Here is a 21,191-nt window from a genome sequence, read left to right as displayed (position 1 = left end):
AGTCGTCTCAGCCACCAGTCAGTGCCAGTCGTCTCAGCCACCAGTCAGTGCCAGTCTTCTCAGCGCCAGCAGTCTCAGCACCATCAGTCACTGCCAGCCGTCTCAGCCATTAGCCGCAGTCAATAGTCTCAGCCACAGCCTCAGCACTACCAGTCAGTGCCAGCTGTCTCAGCCACCAGTCAGTGCCAGCAGTCTCAGCCACCAGTCAGTGCCAGTCATCTCAGCCACCAATCAGTGCCAGCCGTCTCAGCCATCAGTTAATGCCACAAGCCACAGCCACCAGTCAGTGCCAGTCATCTCAGCCATCAGTCAGTGCCACCAGTCACAGTGCCAGCAGTCTCAGCACCATCAGTCAATGCCTACTAATGTTTATGCACTACTGTTCTAGCGCCCGTTATTGTAACGGGGCTTAATGTCTAGTAAAACTATCAATCAACTAGTGGAATAGACTGGTCTCCATTATCCATTCCATCCTGTAATTAGCGGCTTGTTAAATATTATATGGAGCCTATTACTATCACTTTATTATTGAGTACTGGACTAATTGCTAATTCTACTCACATCCTTGTGCTGTTATCAGCCTATAATAATATTTCATGGTGGTGAACAACAGCCTCGGATTGGCCAACAGGGGTAGAAGTTAACACTCAGGTGGGCCCCTAGTCCCCCATCCCCTGCACTAATGACACATGTAGGGTGGCCAGACATACGATTTTAGGCCGGACAGTCCAGTTTTCTGGCTCTCTGTCCTCTGTCCGGCACAGGGAATGGACAGACGCAGGGATGTCCTCCCTTTCAGCAGCTCACACTTAGACAGCAGCACTGTGCTGTCTGAGCGTGAGCTGAAGCAACATATTAACTGATTGAGGCTTCCCTCACCTCCAGTCAGTCCCTAGAGCCAGCGGACATGGCTCTTTTTGGCTGACTGAGGGGGTGAGAAGCACTCCCAGCCACAGTGCAGCTCACCTCCCCATCTTCCTGGTCTATTCCCCCCCCCCCCCCACCTTCCCCGGCATCTGGAGGTGTGGATTGCAGACATGGGGGCGTTTCTTGCAGACTTGGGCTGTGATGAGTGGACTTGGGTGTGTGGCTTGTGGGCTAAGGGGCGTGGCTACAGTGTCCAGCTTTTTAGGGTGAAGCAAATGGCCACCCTAGGCACATGACACAATAGATTGACTGCCCTACCTAGAGATAGGCACAGGGACGGATTGGCCATAGACCTTATATAGAAATTTCCCGGTGGGCCGATGCCCAAGGAGCCATCCAAGTCATCCTCACTGCCACTGGCTGGGTATGTGAGAAGAGGAGACAGCACTCATTGTCTGGACATTGTATTTGTGTAAATGAAGTTAAATTATTTGGACTGACATTTTGCTGTTTGGCCACAAGAGGCCACTGTTACATAAGCATAGCTAAAAAGGACTGCATTTCTGGATTCATGTTATGTTGACAACTCTCAGTGGGTGGAGTTACAAAGCCTGGAGAGGAAGGCAGCAGCCATCTAAGGCTCCATTCACACGTCCGTATTTTGCGGACAGCACATCGCCGGCACTAATAGAATATGCCTATTCTTGTCCGCAATTGCGGACAAGAATAGGACATGTTCTATTTTTTTCGGGAACAGAATTGCGGAACCGGAAGTGCGGATCCGCAATTCCGTATCGGGCAGCACATCTTGCGGCCCCATAGAAATGAATGGGTCCGCAATTCCGTTCTGCAAAATGCGGAACAGAATTGCGGACGTGTGGATGGAGCCTTAGGGTGAGCTTGGAAGCGGCATCCAGGAGAATTTTAGGATATTTTTTCAGAGCCCCGTTAATTTCCCAGTCCGCCTCAGGATAGGCAACATATAGCATCTCAACCGGCCGATGTTGAAATGAAAACTGGGTAGATTATTATTATTATTATTATTATTATTATTTTTTTAAACTACTCAGTTTAGTATTATAGATGCATCAGGTGGCTGAGATGGCTTCTAGGTCCAGAGGTAGGCGAGACAGTATCCTCTTTCCCCAGGGTCCTGCCCTCTGGAAGTCACTGCAGGGACCCCCATAATCAATCATCTTGTAGTGTCCTTTTGCTGTGTGAGCAGTGGGCCCCTGAGAATGAAGTTTAGGCCTCATGCACATGACTGTATGTATTTTACGGTCCACCATTTGTGGATTTGTGAGATATGGATACTGTCCGTGATGCATCCACATTTTTTGCAGACCCATTGACTTCAAGCATAGGACATTTTCTATCTTTTTGAAGAACGGACATACGGATGCAGAAAGCACATGGATCATTCGTGTGCTTTCTGCATCCATAAGTCCGTTCCGCAAAAAGATAGAATATGCAGACCACGGACCCATCCATATTTTGCAGATCCGCAATTTGCAGGCCACAAATTGTGTGCATGAGGCCTTACTGGTGGGCCCTAGGAACCCTAGTCTGACACTGTTCACCAGTCTCATTAATTGCTCCCAAAAAGTCAAAGATCTTGGGTTCAGAATTGAGATCCTTGGGTATTCATGCGTATCCGTCCGCAATCCACTTTTTTAAAATTTAGTTTTAAGAGACAACCCCCTAAAGAGGTCTTACTATATATCTATGAATGGGTGAAAGATTCACGGTGACATAAAATCACCACCTATTAGATGTACTTTATTTAATGAAATAGAAAATGGAGACGTCACGTCGGGATCACTAAATAGTCAAATCTAGAAAATTCTATAAAATGTTTTACAGTTTATGTCACAATGAAATACAGGAGTCCAGGAAATGACGTCCAAGGGGAAAAGAAAAAAACAGGTAATTTATGAGTTAAATGTAAGCAAATACAATATATAGCATTTCATAAAACAGTCAAAATGTCTAGTGTGAACAGCACCGGTATATTCAGTGGTATACCAGGTGGCATTTTATCTGCTTCACTCATGTAATGGGGAGTCTGAACCCAATTATTGAGCTAATATAATGTTCCGGCCCCCCAGAGCGTTTCGCTCCCCCCCCCCCCACTTTTTCTTGCTTTCCCGCTCTTTTATTTCAGGTTTTTATGAAAGGGTTAAGTCCTGTCAGAATCAGCTGGTTTTAGCTGGTCTCACATGAACCTTGAAGGTCAAGCAGGGATCCTCTCTGATTGGTGCAGCTGGTTGCTGGTTGCTGAGGATGCCAGCGGCGGAAAAAAGTTTAGCCCCTAAAAAGAGGGTTTCGGCGGCGCTTCTGGGCCAGTTTTATCAAGACCGGATCGTCGCCCCGCCCTCCCGCCCTTTTCTTATGCTTATGTTGCTTTGCTTTATTAGAGGGGCTGTATCACTCAGTGGATTTCGGTAATTATTGGAATTTTTAATGGTTATTTATTTATGAATTTGAAGTTTTAATTATTTATTAATTTATTTACCCTTGATAAAGCATTGCGGCCATTTTTATTCCAACACAAGGTGTCATGTCGTTATTTTTAGTAATTATTATGGTTTAGTTATTAAGTCTGAAATGGGTCATTTGCCTCCATGGTTAATCTTCTGGAGAACAGCAATCTCTCCCCAACTCCCCATAAAAACGTATATTTGGTTTGGCCCATGTGCATGGGTTCTCAACAGTGGAAAAATAGGGACTGGCGATGGTGGCTGAGGCTCTAGCATTAAAATCCTTGCCGGAGCCCATTGACTATAATGGGACCTGGCGGGGATCTGGCCTGTTTCCAGCACTAGTGCAAGCACCGTTTTTTGTCCAGCTCTAATGCTGGAAACAGCTCAGACCCCCGCCGGGTCAATGGGGCCTGGTGGTGCTCCGTCCCTTTCCAGCTATGCCGGATAGGATGAACTCCGGCAGGCTGTTCCTCTGCCGGAAGATTTTAACGCTAATCTGAAACTAGCCTTACCTAGCCTGAGAACAAAAGGATTGGGCATTTGAAATTCAGCATGTCTGACCTTTATTTTGTTTCTCTAATATCTGCCATCAGGGGAGAGTTGGCAGGAACCCAAACACATTAGGTGATCAGCCGATCCTGTGGAAATTCATCATTCATCTAATGTGTATGGACAGTTTTATAGCAGAAGTGTCTGTTCAAGCGGGATATGCTGTTAGGCTGGCGAAGAATGCTCATACATGTAAAGGCTTTCCATGGGTTGTGGTGGTCTTTAACTGTTTAGTAATCTCATGATATATATTTCTAATGCATATACCGGCCTTGCAGGAGTTCTTGGTCTCTTTCCTTCCGACCGCTGTGTTGGAACCTGTCAAGGTTCGAATGTCTGAAGCGGGGATGGCCAACCGCTCTAGCTGTTGTAAAACTACAACTCCCACCATGCCCTGCTGTAGGCTGAAAGCTGTAGGCAGTGTGGGCATGCTGGGAGTTGTAGTTTTCCAACAGCTGGAGAGCATCAGGTTGGCCATCCCTGGTCTGAAGGAAAGACCAGTTTGGAAAACCATGCTATCTTCAATGGAGATAGACCCTTTTAGGAGTCAACTGGATCCATTAGGATTGGTTGGAATTAGTTTGAGAACTGATCTTTCATACAAGCCGTGGCTCTTTTAAGAATGGATGCCATGAAGTTAGTGTGAACAGAGCCTTCATAAAGGGGTTGTCAGGTTTCCAACATTATTCTTATATGCCCTACTGAAAATTTTAATACAGGGGATTCCTATGTTCAGGATCCTCATCTACTAGTGTGGGGGATGGCTACAAAATGCATCTGGCTCTCACTCAGGAGGACCTTGCATTGCACACACTACGTATTGATATGAATGGACACAGTGTAATGCTTAAAGGGGTATTCCAGTTTTTATTTTTCAACTAAGTTGTTTATATAATAGAAATCATACCATTTTTTTAATATCCATGTATTTAAAATTCTGCATACATACCTTTCGTATATATGACAGTTGACCCTTATATACTGTAAAATGGTATAACCCATGTATCAGTCCTGTGTAATGTATCTATGGCATAACACCCTACACATCATGTCATTTATGACATTCAGTAAGCAGCAGCGTTAAATGTGCTGAATCATGCACACAGGACACATCCATGTGATAATTAAGTAGGACTAGTGTTGAAATTATTATTTTTATTGTGGTTATTACAGTAACTACATCACTGTTTGCACTTACATGGCTGCCTGTCTCTAGGTGATGTTGTAAAATGGTTGCCTGTCTCTGGGTGATGTTGTTAATAAAGTTTAGTGTAAAATAAACAAACACACACAGATATGTTTATACACAATGACAGATGGTGCTGCAGGTAGTAATACTGTATATACTGTATATGTTCTTCTCCCTAATTCACAGTTTATGAATACCTGGGCAGTTAAAAGGGTTTCCCAAGATTTAAATACTGATGACCTATCCTCGGGATACCAGGACAGGACCCCCGCTGACCAGCTGTTTGACAGCTCCACTGCCTTCTCGCAGCTTACCAAGCACAGCGCCAGTGTAATAAATAAAAGAACTCAGGGGCCCCAGTGTGATAGAGGAGACCAAGGACTCATTAAACCCAATGAAGCCAACTTGCCATCATGTGAGATAAATGGTGGAGGTCACTTATTAGTAATACAAGGCACAGGGTGTTATTACTTTAGTACCTCCATGTGCCTCATAGTAAGTGGCCCTATCAAGTCCATCCTGTACCTCCACAAATTAACCCCATGTTGCCTATTATGTCCATTACGTGATGAGTACTTAGTTGGGTTACTATTAATGTGAGGCACATGGTTTTATCAATCTAGTTTTCCATGATGTGCTTCACATTAACCCAATCATGTACCACCTCACACATTAACTCCATATGCTGGCACATTCAAATAATGGAAGGTTTTTATATTTATAATTTATATTATTATTATTTTTTTACATCATATCGATTTGGTATCAAGTATCGTGATACTTTACTTGGTATCGAAATCGAAGGTCAAATGTTGGTATTGTGACAACCCTGATCCTGGAGTAAGTAATCCTTTCTAAGTATTATTTGGGTGGAGTCATTATATGAGTGGATTCTAAATGTCCAATGGAACTGTAAGTGAACCACTTGGGTGACCGATGTATGAGTTACTGGTAGATATTTGGAACCTCAGAAAAAGTGTATCCCATTGTCTGACTCTTTGGTAAATCTTCAGACTTTAGAAACCTCATCAATGGAGTTCCATTATCTTCTGGGTAGAGGGAGTTTTAACTGAGATTTCAGTGCAAGGGTCTTATCAACTTCCTCTGCTGGCTGAAGATTATGCCACTGAGCTACTGGTCTTCGTGGGTGTGCAAGCATATCCGACCAGTGTCTTAAAGCGTTTCCAGAAGCTCGACAGCCAAGAAATATCTTCCCGATTGGCTCATTCTTATTGACTTTATCGTGGTCCCACACAGAGATGATAAGATCCACATTCTGAAGGTAAGAGGAGAAAATTACAGTTAAAACTATGGCATACTAATTTTCCCCGATAGGAGAAATAATGAAAAAGGAAGAATTAAATATTTATATGAAATCAAACCTGAATTTGTTCCAAAGTCACATCAAAGGTGAACTCTTCATTAAAGTATGGGTTCAGCGTGTTCTTCTTCACTCGTGACTTCTTACGCTTCCACTTCTTCTTATTCAGAGCAAGCTGCACCTTTACGTATGGGTCTACAGGGATGAGGTGCTATTAATTTACAATCATTTCTTAAAAAACACCTCTTATATCTTTAAAATATTACAATTTTATATGTATATAATATATTTATATTTGGTTAATCTTTTTTTAATTTTTATTAAAGAACAAAAAAATCTAAATGCATTGGAACTTTGACCCTTTTATAAATCAATGGAATTCCTCAGGAATTGTGAGAATCCATTTCTGACATGTATGTCCTGCTTCAGCTTTGACTTTAGTGTGAACAGGGCATAAGGCCAGTTTAAAGTCTTAACCACCCAGTCCCAAATGTATTAAAGAAGCCATTTACATTAGAATTAATGTTGGCCGAACCCACCGGACTGGTTGACCATCTAATGTGTACAAAAGTATCTCAAATTTCCCCTGAAAGAAGGATCAGTATGTTGGTTTTCAAAATGCTCAATCCTTTGTTTTCACGGCTTACTTCCCTCTCCCCATTCGCTACACATGGACTCCCAGCCAAGTCCAGCATGCAGGTATATGGGGTATCCTGGCCAGCTTTAGCACTAAACACATCCTTTTGTTGCCTCGTTACCTGAAAGTCCATCATTGTCCATTTTCTTAAGCTTCTTTGCCTCAAGGATAACAACGATTAATTTTGAGGTCACCGGGATGTATTTTAGTGAGAAGCAGATCTCTCCAAGCCGTTCATGCTGTGAAGACATATCGATAAGAAATTCTAGGAAAATGTTTAGCGGTGACGTAGCTAGACAGTTAACCCTCAATATTTTTAATAAAGACCAACTGAAAAGATGATTTTTAGCCCAAAATGAGTAAAATGCAATCAGAAAAAATTGCCCCCAAAGGTGTACATAGCCTTTAAGCAACTAGATCTGGGAGCCCAAACTATACTGCCAGCTCAGAAAAGATGTCCTGTTGCAGAAGATTACATTTTGGATTCATGACATGCTGTGTGATTGACATGAAATGTCCATGTATCTCAGGACATCGGTCCTCCAGACATTGTGACCGTGCCAGTCATGTTAGGTATATTTGGCAGTAGGGATGCCATAGGCAGCACGGGTGTATCTGCTCTCCTACCTTCGTAGATGATGCAGAATTCAGCTCTTTCCACTCTTCGATGACATGCTGTAGATTCATGTCCCGCAGAGGCAGCCTCACCTCACCGATAACATCATGCTTTGAAAAACGATTGAAGTCATAGACCTGCATCACAACCTCTGTATCTTCTATTTCCGACTTTAGGAGCTGGAGTACAAAAAGCATTAATGATGGTCACTGTAGTCCAGAGAGTGGCAGAAAAACAGGGCGTGTATCCTGAATAGCACTCTTACTATTATTATATCTCAGTAAAGTAATAATGCAAAAAAATCCAACAGAAGATAAGTAAATGTCAGTCTAAATATATTATGGAGGTTGTTCAAATTATTTTAAAACCAACCCAAAGCCAATAAATGTAATAAAATAGAAATAAAAATCTATACTCACCAGTAAATCCTCGGCTTTTTCCAGCACTGTAGTTCTGGTCCTTTCCTCTGGTATTTACTTACATGGCTGCAGCGGTGCAATATACCCCATGTGACTGTATTAGCCAATCACTTGTCCCAGAGGTCTTATGCTGTATTATTGCTGATGTTAATGATACAGGTGCGTCACTGCTGCAGCCGTCTAAACAATGACTGGCAAGGAGGACCATAGATGCATTGCTGGAAACGTGGGATATTAGTGGGCGACTATGAACTTATTTTTTTTTTTCATTTTAATACATTTGGTGCCTTTTGGCTGTTTTTTAAATAACTCACTTAAAAGGTGGCCACGTATACAAAAGTAAACTAAACTGCCGAGCCTGTTCCAGTTATTAGTGTGTAATGCAGTATCAGATCAAATTTATTAGGGATCGGTCCTGTCAAACTAATGTAGCCAGTTTCGATGAGTAAGTTCTAGACTGGACCAGGGCGACCCCTTGGATGTTAGAGATCTTGACTTCTCCAAGGAATTTGATAATGTGCTGTGCAAAAGGTTAGTACATAAAATGAGAATGCTTGGACTGGGAGAAAATGTCTGTATGTAGGTAAGAAACTGGCTCAGTGATAGAAAACAGAGGGTGGTTATTAACGGTACACGCTCAGATTGGGTCACTGACACTAGTGGGGTACCACAGGGGTCAGTATTGAGCCCTATTCTCTTCAATATACTTATGAGATAATTTTTCTAAAAATATCAAACAGTTCCTACTTTAATTTTTACCCAGGACCCCATTTTTATTAAACTGGTCCTCCCTACACATGAGATTACCATACTGTACTCATTACAATAACCTAAGCCAGGGGCGTACCTATAGGGGTGTAGCTGCAGGGGAAGCAGCTGCTTTAGGGCCTGAACTCAGAAGGGGCCCACCCAGGAGGAGGACTAAAAGATTTTGTTGTCAGGGCTCCCTCAACAGTATTATAAAATGAGATTGTATACAGAGACGCTGTAGGAAATGGATGGAGAGGCTGTCGGTCCTTGTCTGAGAGAGTGATCTTGACTATCCTCAGGTGTCGGGGTTGCAAAGAATTTACTGGGCTGGGGGGGGGGGTGCCCATTCAAAAATTTGCTGTGGAGCCCAGTCATTTCTAGTTATGCCACTGACCTGAGCCAAACCAAACAAGTTTGGTGACAAAGATCTAATGTATACGTAGCCTACAGTGCCAAAAGAGCCACTATTTAGGCACAACACAGTCAAAGACAACCTCCCATTGTACTATTTGCCGCACTTGACAACCTTTGACCATTTCATGTGTTTTCTGCTTGATTACCTTGAAGGTGAATGACTCGTTGAAAGTAGGGTCGAGTGTCTTGCGGTACACCTTGGTCTCATTTTTCTTGCGGATGTCGTTAGTGAGGAAGACTATGACATATGGGTCAGATGTTCCTCCGCTGTCCATAGCCTTCAGGTTAGCAGCTTGCTTCACTGCCACAGTTATCTGTAATGAAAAACACCCTGTAAAAACGCCCATTCATTACTACCTGAAATCTTCATTCTGGAATGAGAATTCATATCCAGTCTGAAGATCACATCACTTCTCCAGTTCTAAATCAGTAACATCTGCCTGATTGAACTTTTTCTTCTGTAGATGCCAATTGTCTGAGAACTGTGACTGATGCCTTTACAATACTTGACTGGATGGCCGTAAGAGCTTCTACCTGGAGACCTGAAGTTCCAAACTGAGGAGCATAGATTACAGTCAGACATCAACATTTCTTTTACCATTGAAGTGATTTTTCATTACACTGAGCTATGGCTATGCTATACTATTGCTTATGCATTGGTTGGCATCCAACCACTGGAAGCCCTGCTGTTGACTAGGACATCATAATGGGCCCCTGGGTCTTTTTTCTACCCTACACAGCACCAGTTCCAACCTGGTAAAGTGCAGGTACTTAAGTTGGGCTGAGTTGCAGTTCTCACAAGGCACTTAGAAGCAGTGCAAGCCAAAGGGGACACAGCTTCTTTGTTCTAGAGATCAATGGAGATCCCAGAGATCGGATCACCTTCACTGATCTGTAAATGCTGGCTTATCATAGCAAAATGCAATCATTTACTGTAATAGGCAAAAGCCAAAGTGAAGCCCTACCTTATGAACCAATTTAAAAATGATGCGAGGAAGCCACATAACGACATTTATGTGTCATACTGAGTTTATGCTGCCCATACAAAAGACCTCCTTAAAGTAGTTGTCTAACTTTAGCAAATGGCATTTATCATGTAGAGAAAGTTTATACAAGGCACTTACTAATGTATTGTGATTGTCCATATGGCCTCCTGTGCTGGCTTGATTCATTTTTCCATCTCATTATACACTTACATCCACCCTGCAGGCCATCAGTCGTGGTCGTCCTTGCACACTTTAGGAAAAAGCACTGGCCTCTCTGGTGGCCGGTTCCGTGGGAGCTTGCACAGGCATTCAGCACCCTGGCTAATGTTGCAGCACCCCTGGAAATGAGCAGTGTATAACGTGACTGAAAAAGCTATCAAGCCACCAAAGGAGCCAATATGAACAATCGCAATACATTAGTAAGCGCCGTGTATTAACTTTCTGTACATGATAAATGTCATTTTTCTGAAGTGAGACAACCCCCTTTAAGATTTGAAGTTTGCTCTGATTCAGCAGTCTTGGATCTTCATTGATCTCTCCCAGGTAATCCGTGGCATGGAGGTGGATACTGTGAAATGCAGCAAGTATTTTTTTTCCAGTCTGGGAAAGTTGTTTGCTGTGAATTCTACATTCATCATTACCTAATTTGAAATTTTTGTAAAAGATGTCAAATCTGATACCTCCTCTCTCTGAAAGTTATACTCCACAGAATATTGCAGTCGTCCACGGTAATCATTTTCCTTTGATCCTATAAGACCTTCTACATCTGGCTGGACCTAGAATATGACAAGACAATATGGCATTATATCTATATATATATATATATAATGATAAAAAGTATACTGGGCACACTCACTTATGCAGAATCATACATTTTATTAATAGACATATAAAATAAAACACACTCAATTACTCTAAGAACGCATATAAAATACAATCAGTTAGTACGTAATGGTAACAGATGAGGCAAGATTTAGAACAATACACCTCTAGTCATCTGGAAACCCCAAATAGTCCTCACTACTGTCCGAACTCAAGCTCAGTGGCTCACTATCAGTGGTATCATTATCACTGGTGTCTTCATACAGGACACCATTCTAGGAACCGTCCAAGGCATTACTGATGCCACATTTTTTGAAGGATTTTAGAACCGTTTCATCCTTCACTGACTGCCATGAAGACTTCACCCACTCGCAGACTTGGGTGATAATGGGCCTTTTCATCCGTCCACTGGGTGTAAAATCGTGATTCCCAGCAGCCATCCATTTATTCCACTCCTCTTGCATAAAAACCTTAAATGGCTTGTTGATTGACACATCCAGAGGCTGCAGCTGGCTGGTAAGCCCCCAGGAATCACCGCTAGATGAGTGTCAACGTCCTTGAATCTATTTTTTGTGGGTTCACTGATATGTGCCCTAAACTGGTCAAGCACAAGTAGGGCCGTTTTTTTTTTCAGAAGCCCTCCAGGGTGTTTGGACCACACTTTGACAACCCATATTCTCATGCCATTCTCGTCCATCCACCCTTTGTTGTGTACATGCACAATTACGCCTCTTGGAATCGCCTGTTTTGGCATGTTCTTCCTCTTGAAAATCAGCATTGGTGGCAGTTTAGTCCCGTCTGCGCAGCAGGACAACACAACTGTGTAAAGGGTTTTCTTGTGTCCTGAGGTCTTCACCGTTACGGTTTTTGCACCTCTGACATCAACGGTCCTGTTCGATGGAACATCAAAGGTTAATGGGACTTCATCCATATTCCCAATTTGGCCTATTTCATAGCCATTTTTCTTTCTTGCATCCAGCACATATTTGTGAAAAGAAAGAATCTTATTCTTTTGGCATTTTTTGCACAAATCTAGTTTTGGTGCACATAGTAAGGCCTCATCTCTTCATGAATCTGTAGCACCATGATGGGGATCCAGTGGACTCATCAATACCTATCTCTGCAGCTAGACGCTTGGCTTCATATATGATCATTTTTGTAGATACTGAGAAGCCATTGTTTTTGTGACGTGTGATCCACTCTTTCATTTCCACATTAATCTGTGGCCATTTTGCAGTACGCCCACGAAAAGTGTGTTTGCTTTTATCTGCTTTTTGCAGCTGATCCTCCTGTTTCCTCCACTCCCATATAATTTTTTCTGTTGGAGGCGGCCCGAAATGTCTCAGCAGCCCTGTTTCCATGTTCTTTGGCCTATTTTATCGACTCCAGTTTAAAAGTGATCTTATATGAAAGACTTTTCTGCTTTGACATCTTTCTAAATTTAGACGCAGCAGGAGACTACAGTACGGTAGTTTTGCTACAACAACAAAAAATACAGTAGTAAAAGAACTGTCAGCATTGTGTCCTTCATAGTCATGGGGACACTAGCTGAGGATATCAATGGATGAAACTGGTATGGGGGATCTGGGGATGACGCACTGTTATGGGGGTTCTGTGGATGACACTGTTATGGGGGAATCTGTGGATGACACTGTTATGGGGGAATCTGTGGATGACACTGTTATGGGGGATCTGTGGATGACACTGTTATGGGGGATCTGTAGATGACACTGTTATGGGGGATCTGTGGGTGACACTGTTATGGGGGATCTGTAGATGACACTGTTATGGGGGAATCTGTGGATGACACTGTTATGGGGGATTGTGGATAACACTGTTATGGGGATCTGTAGATGACACTGGTATGGGGGAATCTGTGGATGACACTGTTATGGGGGATCTGTGGATGACACTGTTATGGGGGATCTGTGGATGACACTGTTATGGGGGAATCTGTGGATGACACTGTTATGGGGGAATCTGTGGATGACACTGTTATGGGGGAATCTGTGGATGACACTGTTATGGGGGAATCTGTGGATGACACTGTTATGGGGGAATCTGTGGATGACACTGTTATGGGGGAATCTGTGGATGACACTGTTATGGGGGAATCTGTGGATGGCACTGTTATGGGGGATCTGTGGATGACACTGTTATGGGGGATCTGTGGATGACACTGTTATGGGGGAATCTGTGGATGATACTGTTATGGGGAATCTGTGGATGACACACTGTTATGGGGGATCTGTGGATGATACTGTTATGGGAGAATCTGTGGATGACACTGTTATGGGAGAATCTGTGGATGACACTGTTATGGGAGAATCTGTGGATGACACTGTTATGTGATTATAACCCCCATAATCATAAATAATATACTGATGTACTGCAGGTACTGTACATTGGTGTATTCTTAAGGATGAGGGGAGTTATAGTCAGATTAAATATGAACACTGTTCATGGACTGTACCAATATTGTCTTACAGTAACTGATATGACTACCGTATAACCCCTCTCATCCATAGGAATCCACCCATGTACTGCAGTACATGGGTGGATTCCTATGGATGAGGGGGGTTATCGTCATATTTAATATAGACACATGCCAATTACAGAACAGTCCACGGACAGTGTTTATATTACGGTAAATATGACTATAACCCCCCTCATCCATATGCACCCATGTACTGCAGTATATGGGGGGATTCCTATGGATGATGAGGGTTATAGTCATATTTAAAATAAATACTGTCCAGGGACTGTTCTGTAATTGGCATGTGTCTATATTAAATATGACGATAACCCCCCTCATCCATAGGAATCCACCCATATACTACAGTACATGGGTGGATTTCTATGGATGAGGGGGGTTATAGTCATATTTGGCACACATTTTATTTTTCATTAGGGTACCGTATATATATTGCCCCTGAGCTGTCCTCACCAAGAGACTTAGGCAGCAATCTACAGTACCGGGACAGGGGAGAGCTCATATGGCGGGAGAAATGTAGGGAGCTGATTGGTGGAGGCGGGGGGAGAGCAGGACGCGCTCACCACCAATCAGCTGGATGGCCAGGCAGCACAGAGAAAAAGGGGATCCTCCTGCTGCTCTGGCTGTGGTGAGTGAAGGACGTGCGGGCTGGCGGCAGTACAGCGCATACAGAGAAGCCGCCAGCCTGCCCAACGATAGTGTAGTACATAATGGAAGTGTGGGCTGCCGGGCTGGCATTATTTAGCATTTAGTGAAGCCACCAGCCCGCCCAACTGTCAGGTGTTGCTTAGTGCCATGATGTATGCGCAGCCTGGAGGCTTCACTGAAGGCTAAGGGTCCATTCACACATCTGTAGTGTATTGTGGATCCGCAATTCACCCGGCCGGCACCCCCATAGAAATCCCTATTCTTGTCTGCAATTGCGGACAAGAATAGGATGTGTTCCGTAGTTGCGGACCGGAAGATCGACGGCGCGCTCCGGAAATGCGAATGCGGACAGCACACTGTGTGCTGTCCGCATCCATTCCGTCCCCATAGAGAATGAATGGGTCCGCACCCGTTCCACACAATTGCGGACGTGTGAATGGAGCCTAACCTCTGCTGCCAGCCTGCGCTAACTCCCACCTGCTTGCCCACAGTTTCATGGTATATATACAGTGGATATAAAAAGTCTACACACCCCTGTTAAAATGTCAGGTTTCTGTGATGTAAAAAAAATGAGACAAAGATAAATCATTTCAAAACTTTTTCCACCTTTAATGTGACCTATAAACTGTACAACTCAATTGAAAAACAAACTGAAATCTTTTAGGTAGAGGGAAGAAAAAATATAAAAAAATTAAATAATATGGTTGCATAAGTGTGCACACCCTTAAACTAATACTTTGTTGAAGCACCTTTTGATTTTATTACAGCACTCAGTCTTTTTGGGTATGAGTCTATCAGCATGGCACATTTTGACTTGGCAAGATTTGCCCACTCTTCTTGGCAAAAACACTCCAAATCTGTCAGATTACGAGGGCATCTCCTGGGCACAGCCCTCTTCAGATCACCCCACAGATTTTATAATCAGATTCAGGTCTGGGCTCTGGCTGGGCCATTCCAAAACTTTAATCTTCTTCTGGTGAAGCCATTCCTTGGTTGATTTGGATGTATGCTTTGGGTCGTTGTCATGCTGAAAGATGAAGTTCCTCTTCATGTTCAGCTTTCTAGCAGAAGCCTGAAGGTTTTGTGCCAATATTGACTGGTATTTGGAACTGTTCATAATTCCCTCTAGCTTAACTAAGGCCCCAGTTTCAGCTGAAGAAAAACAGCCCCTTGGCATGATGCTGCCACCACCATGCTTCACTGTGGGGATGGTGTTCTTTTGGTGATGTGCAGTGTTGTTTTTGCGCCAAACATATCTTTTGGAATTATGGCCAAAAAGTTCAACCTTGGTTTCATCAGAGCCTAGTAGCCTGGCTTGGATGTTTTTTTTGGTAAGAAAAGGCTTTCGTCTTGACACTCTACCCCATAGCCCAGACATATGAAGAATACGGGAGATTGTTGTCACATGTACCACACAGCCAGTACTCCTTTAATGTTGCTGTAGGCCTCTTGGTAGCCTCCCAGACCAGTTTTCTTCTCGTCTTTTCATCAATTTTGGAGGGACGTCCAATTCTTGGTAATGTCACTGTTGTGCCATATTTTCTCCACTTGATGATGACGGTCTTCGCTGTGTTCCATGGTATTTCTAATCTGCCTTGGAAATTCTTTTGCACCCTTCTCCTGACTGATACCTTCTAACAATGAGATCCCTCTGATGCTTTGGAAGCTCTCTGTGGACCATGACTTTTGCTGTGGGATGCGACTGAGAAAATTTCAGGAAAGACCAACTAGAGCAGCTGAACTTTATTTGGGGTTAATCAGAGGCCCTTTAAATGATGGCAGGTGTATGCTGACTCCTATTTAACATAATTTTGAATGTCATTGCTTAATTCTGAACACAGCTACATCCCCAGGGTGTGCACACTTATGCAACCACATTATTTTTATTTTTTTCTTCTCTCCACCTAAAAGATTTTAGTTTGTTTTTCAATTGAGTTGTACAGTTTATAGGTCACATTAAAGGTGGAAAAAGTTCTGAAATGATTTATCTTTGTCTCATTTTTTTACATCACATTACTGACAGTTTAACAGGGGTGTGTAGACTTTTTATATCCACTGTATGTGTGTATATATATATATATATATATATATATATATATATATGCATTCCTAGACGTTGGGACAACTGGCCAGGATCCCCATCTGCGTGCACCACAACCTTTAAAGGTACCTTCAATATTTTTCCCATTATGGGATCAGTAGTGCTGCCAAAACCCCTGTGTATATATATATATATATATATATATAGAAACCAAAAACAAAGCTCAGCAGCACAAGACCAAAAAACAGTGGGTGCAAGTCCTCTCAGCCGCAGGCTAAGACGGCTATGAATAAGTATAGTTTCCAAAGATGAGGCAGCACTCCAATAGACGTAAAAAAGTGGATCCTTTATTCCCCTCTGTGCGACGTTTCAACCGTCTCAATGCGGTCTTTCTCAAGCATAACAAAATGGTGTCATCAAGGGGTATATATACCCACAATACATTGCAAATAATGAACGTGACAATTATATAATCTTTAAGACAATAAAGCATAAACAGTACAATCTATGGTGTACAAAAACCCCAAGTGTTATATAGCCAAGTGGTCTACATTGCATAATATTTATCATAGTGCAATACAGTGTACACTGTATTGCACTATGATAAATATTATGCAATGTAGACCACTTGGCTATATAACACTTGGGGTTTTTGTACACCATAGATTGTACTGTTTATGCTTTATTGTCTTAAAGATTATATAATTGTCACGTTCATTATTTGCAATGTATTGTGGGTATATATACCCCTTGATGACACCATTTTGTTATGCTTGAGAAAGACCGCATTGAGACGGTTGAAACGTCGCACAGAGGGGAATAAAGGATCCACTTTTTTACGTCTATTGGAGTGCTGCCTCATCTTTGGAAACTATATATATATATATATATATATATATATATATATATATATATATATATATATATATATATACACACACACACACACACGTGGATTGTTGCTACCCTTGAACCCTTGGTACCCTTGTAACTGAAAAAAAATAATTAAAAATTTACTGAAAATCAGCTAATGAAAATCAGACTTTGCATTTGAATTGTGTTCAACAGAATAATTAAAATAAGACTAATGAACCTGACCTGGACAAAAATAATGGTACCCCTAGAAAAGATTGAAAATAATTTGACCATAGGGATACATCAAACTAAGTAGTGTCCTGTAATTAGCATCATAGGTGTCTTCAAACTAGTCTGCCTATTTAAAGGGTGAAAAGTAGTCACTGCGCTGTATGGTATCATGGTGTGCACCACACTGAACATGGACCAAAGAAAGCTAAGGAGAGAGTTGTCTCAGGAGATTAGCAAGACAATTATAGACAAGCATGTTAAAGGTAAAGGCTATAAGACCATCTCCAAACAGCTTGATGTTCCTGTTATTACAGTTGCACATATTATTCAGAACTTTAAGGTCTATGGGACTCCAGCCAAACTCCCTGGACGTGACCACAAGAGGAAAATTGACGATAAATTGAAGAGACTGATAATTCAAATGGTAACCAAAGAGCCCAGAACAAGTTCCAAAGAGATTAGAGGAGAACTCCACGGTCAAGGTACATCAGTGTCAGATCGCACAAAAACTATTCGGTGTAACTGAACTCTACGGTGGACAAGAAATATTGCTCAGTTTTTCTCTTATGTGTCAGTGAGCTCTTTGTGCACTCCTACAGTAGGGACCAAGGTGCAAATGTACCCTTTGCCATCCTTTATAACATGTGCACAAGCATATTATGGAACCCTGTGGTAAAGCAATGTAATGTGGTGGCCAGAAAATTACATATGCCCACATGAGTAAACTCATGGCATGATCCATCTACACAAGGAAGAAGCATTGCTTCTAAGGGAAAATATGATGCCATACAAAGGTATCATATGACAGCACACAAAGTGTCTATGGGTGTGAGCACAGGGCATTTCATTTTGCATGAGCCCTGACAGTACATAACACTGTGCATTAGTCGGCAGTGTCTTTTAAAGAATAAGGCTAGGACTACATGGCAACACTGGTCGCAGCCAGGATTGCAGAGTATCTTTGATCCCATAGAAATAAATGGGATCGCAGAGTGAGTCGCAAAAAAAATCCAACACTTGCACTGCGATCCCATTCATTTCTATGGGATCACCGCTACTCTGCAATCCTGGCCGTGACCAGTGTTCTCGTACAGCCCTAGCCTGAGAGGCACTGCTACAGCTCACTGCCAACTGAAGGAGCATGAGCACACAGAATATAAATTCTATGTAAAACACCATGGATAATTAATAAAATATGTAACACAGTACACAGATGTGCCGCTTGCCTGCTGTATATGTTTCTGCTTGCTATTTGGCTGCTTTTAAAATCAGCTCCATTAGAGAAGTTCTATGATCTGTGACTACATCTTAGCTACAGTGCCTACAGAGAGTCTGAGGTAGCCAGAGACACACCTACTGCATCCTCATTGGTTGAGGCTACTTTTCTCGCCTCCCCACTGCAGATATGAATCTGCAGATTGAAAACACATGCATGTATATACAATATGTGCACCTGTGTCTTACCATGCTTGCAACAGTGCTGTTCTTTAAAGACTTAAGTTTGAGTGCCTCCTTATCGTTCTTGTTTTTCTTCTTCCGTTTGCAGCAGCAGCAGCAACAGCAGATTATTAACAGAAGAATTAAGAAGAGTCCCACAGCAAACAATGTGTAGATGGCCCATCGTGGTACTGGAATGAATGTGTTGGAAGGAATAGATGACTTATTGCATAAAAATAGCAACCATGCACAAGAAGAAACCCTTAAAGGAAACTTTTCAATCACTTTCTTAAAGGAGTTGTCGGCTTTTTGTTAAGAAGCAGCCTTTAATAATAAGAGACCTCATTGATCACCTCTATCCACCTACTTGACTACTTTTTAGATGAGATCCATTAGAGCAGTTTTATGATCTGTGACTATAACTTAGCTACAGTGCCTACAGGGAGTCTGAGGTAGCCAGAGACACGCCTACTGCCAGCTCATTGGTTAAGGTTGCTGCTCTCGCCTCCTCACTGCAGATTGAAAACACAAGTCGCCTCCCCATTGCAGCTCTGCCTCTGCAGGTTCAAAGTGCAGAGGCAGAGCTGCAGTGGGGAGGCAAGAGCAGAAGTCTCAACCAATGAGAAGGCAGTAGGTGTGTCTCTGGCTACCTCAGATCTAAGTTGGATTTTCTCTTTTTCTTTGTTTTTGTTCTTCTTCTGTTTGGAGGAGCAGCTGCAACAGCAGATTATTAAAAAATTAAGAAGAATCCCACAGCAAAAAGTGTGTAGATGGCCCAACACGGTACTGGAATGAATGTGTTGGAAGGAATTGATGAATTGTATCATAAAAATGGCACAAGAAGGAACCCTAAAAGGAACCTTTTCAATCACTTTCTTAAAGGAGTTGTCTGATTTTTGTTAGAAGGAGCCTTTATGATCATCTCTAATTGATCATTGATCATCTCTAATCTTTGGAGGACGTGGCTGCAAGTGTTAAACTTCCCTGCAGTGCCACCAACAGGGAAAATGAAGTATTGCACTGTTCCCATTTTAATCAATGGGCTGTCCATGTAATGCACAGAGATTATGGGTCCTCCAAAGTGTAAGACATTCTTGTAGTTATTCACTGGCTAACAGGTGAGAGTCCTAAACAGAGGACCAAACTTTTCAATCACTTTCTTAAAGGAGTTGTCTGCTTTTGTTAGAAGAAGCCTTTTTGATCATTTCTAATTGATCATTGATTATCTCTAAACTTTGGAAGACCCAGCTGCAAGTGTCCAACTTTTCTGCAGTGCCACCAACAGGGGAAATGAAGTATTGCACTGTTCCCATTAAAATCAATGGGATGTCCATGTAATGCATAGAGATATGTTGTGTCCTCCAAAGTGTGTCTTATAGTCATTCACTGGCTAATAGATGAGAGTGCTAAACAGAGGACCAACCTTCCGGATTCTCTAATAGAACCCCTGAAAATGTGTTTTCTAAACCAGACAACCCCTTTAAAAGCTATCTTAGCTATGCTGACTAGTGACTACCATTTTTAGACTGATGGACGAGATTACTATTCAGAAATATAAATTATTGCAGTGATTAGTAAATACATTTCAGATCAACAGAGATATCTTCACACCAATACTAGGAGAGATACACAGAAGACCCATCTGAACTGTAATACTCACAAGGGATGCGGTTTAAAATGCTGTTAATCCAGTCGAGGATCACTGAGCCGGTGGAGCTGTGGGTGGTGGTGGCCGACGTTGGGTGAGTTGTGTTCGTGCTTTTAGACATTATTGTAATTGGATAGAGGAAAAATTCCCCTTCCAATATGCACAACCTGAAATAAAATTGTGTATTGTTAATGCACACTAATGCAAAAGCATCATCAAACAAAAAAAAGAGATTACAACTATAGACAGCCCATACATAATAACCTAGAAGCTGGAGTAATCTCAGTAGACGTCTTCTGCAAGTTATGTCCAAGTTAAGATGTAAAGTATTCAGTAAGCTGGTAGTGAAAGGAAGGAAATAACTTCCTGACTGGATGAAAGGCAGGAACCGTGTATGGTTCCCAGCCTCCTTTTTAATTCCTAATGCTCAGGATTTAAAGGGGATGTCCGGGTTCAGAGCTGAACCCGAACATATCCCCATTTTCACCCAGGCAGCCCCCCTGACTTAAGCATCCGATGCTCTCCTTTATCGCTAAATCGCGCAGGGCAAAGGCATTTTCTGGAGTTCTGGTGACGAACCGGGCTCTCCATAGGGCTGCCAGGCGGAGGCTTCCACCCAGCAGTGAGCCCGGTGACGTCACCAGCACTGATGGGCGGGCTTTAGCGCTGCCCTAGCCTGTAAAACGGAAATGAAAGGTGGAACCTGATCGGTTGCTATAAGCTCACCACCATTCTTCACCAGGAAAGCAGACTATTGGGTGATTATTATAATACTTAATAATTA

General features: G+C 42.4%; 1 protein-coding gene across 2 annotated transcripts in view; it reads right to left on the bottom strand.

Moving 5' to 3' along the window:
* Positions 1-4,850: 4,850 nt before the first annotated feature.
* LOC120980388 (synaptotagmin-1-like) overlaps positions 4,851-21,191 on the bottom strand; it is a 41,237-nt gene continuing 24,896 nt past the window's right edge. Inside the window, exons 1-9 of one of the 2 annotated variants that reach the window (XM_040409472.1) lie at positions 20,664-20,710; positions 20,420-20,574; positions 18,787-18,950; positions 10,912-11,007; positions 9,392-9,559; positions 7,674-7,841; positions 7,168-7,285; positions 6,471-6,604; positions 4,851-6,364 (exon numbers count right to left, since the gene is read on the bottom strand). In XM_040409472.1, the coding sequence (XP_040265406.1) occupies positions 6,131-6,364; positions 6,471-6,604; positions 7,168-7,285; positions 7,674-7,841; positions 9,392-9,559; positions 10,912-11,007; positions 18,787-18,950; positions 20,420-20,574; positions 20,664-20,665 (1,239 nt within the window). In that variant the 5' untranslated portion in view covers positions 20,666-20,710 and the 3' untranslated portion in view covers positions 4,851-6,130. Of the gene's footprint in view, positions 6,365-6,470; positions 6,605-7,167; positions 7,286-7,673; positions 7,842-9,391; positions 9,560-10,911; positions 11,008-18,786; positions 18,951-20,419; positions 20,575-20,663; positions 20,711-21,191 lie in introns of those variants that run through there. The other variant, XM_040409473.1, reaches the window with a different exon arrangement.

Source organism: Bufo bufo, chromosome 10 (assembly GCF_905171765.1).
Source record: "Bufo bufo chromosome 10, aBufBuf1.1, whole genome shotgun sequence".
In the NCBI taxonomy this organism is placed as follows: Eukaryota; Metazoa; Chordata; class Amphibia; order Anura; family Bufonidae; genus Bufo; species Bufo bufo.
This window is presented reverse-complemented; position numbering and strand designations above follow the sequence as displayed.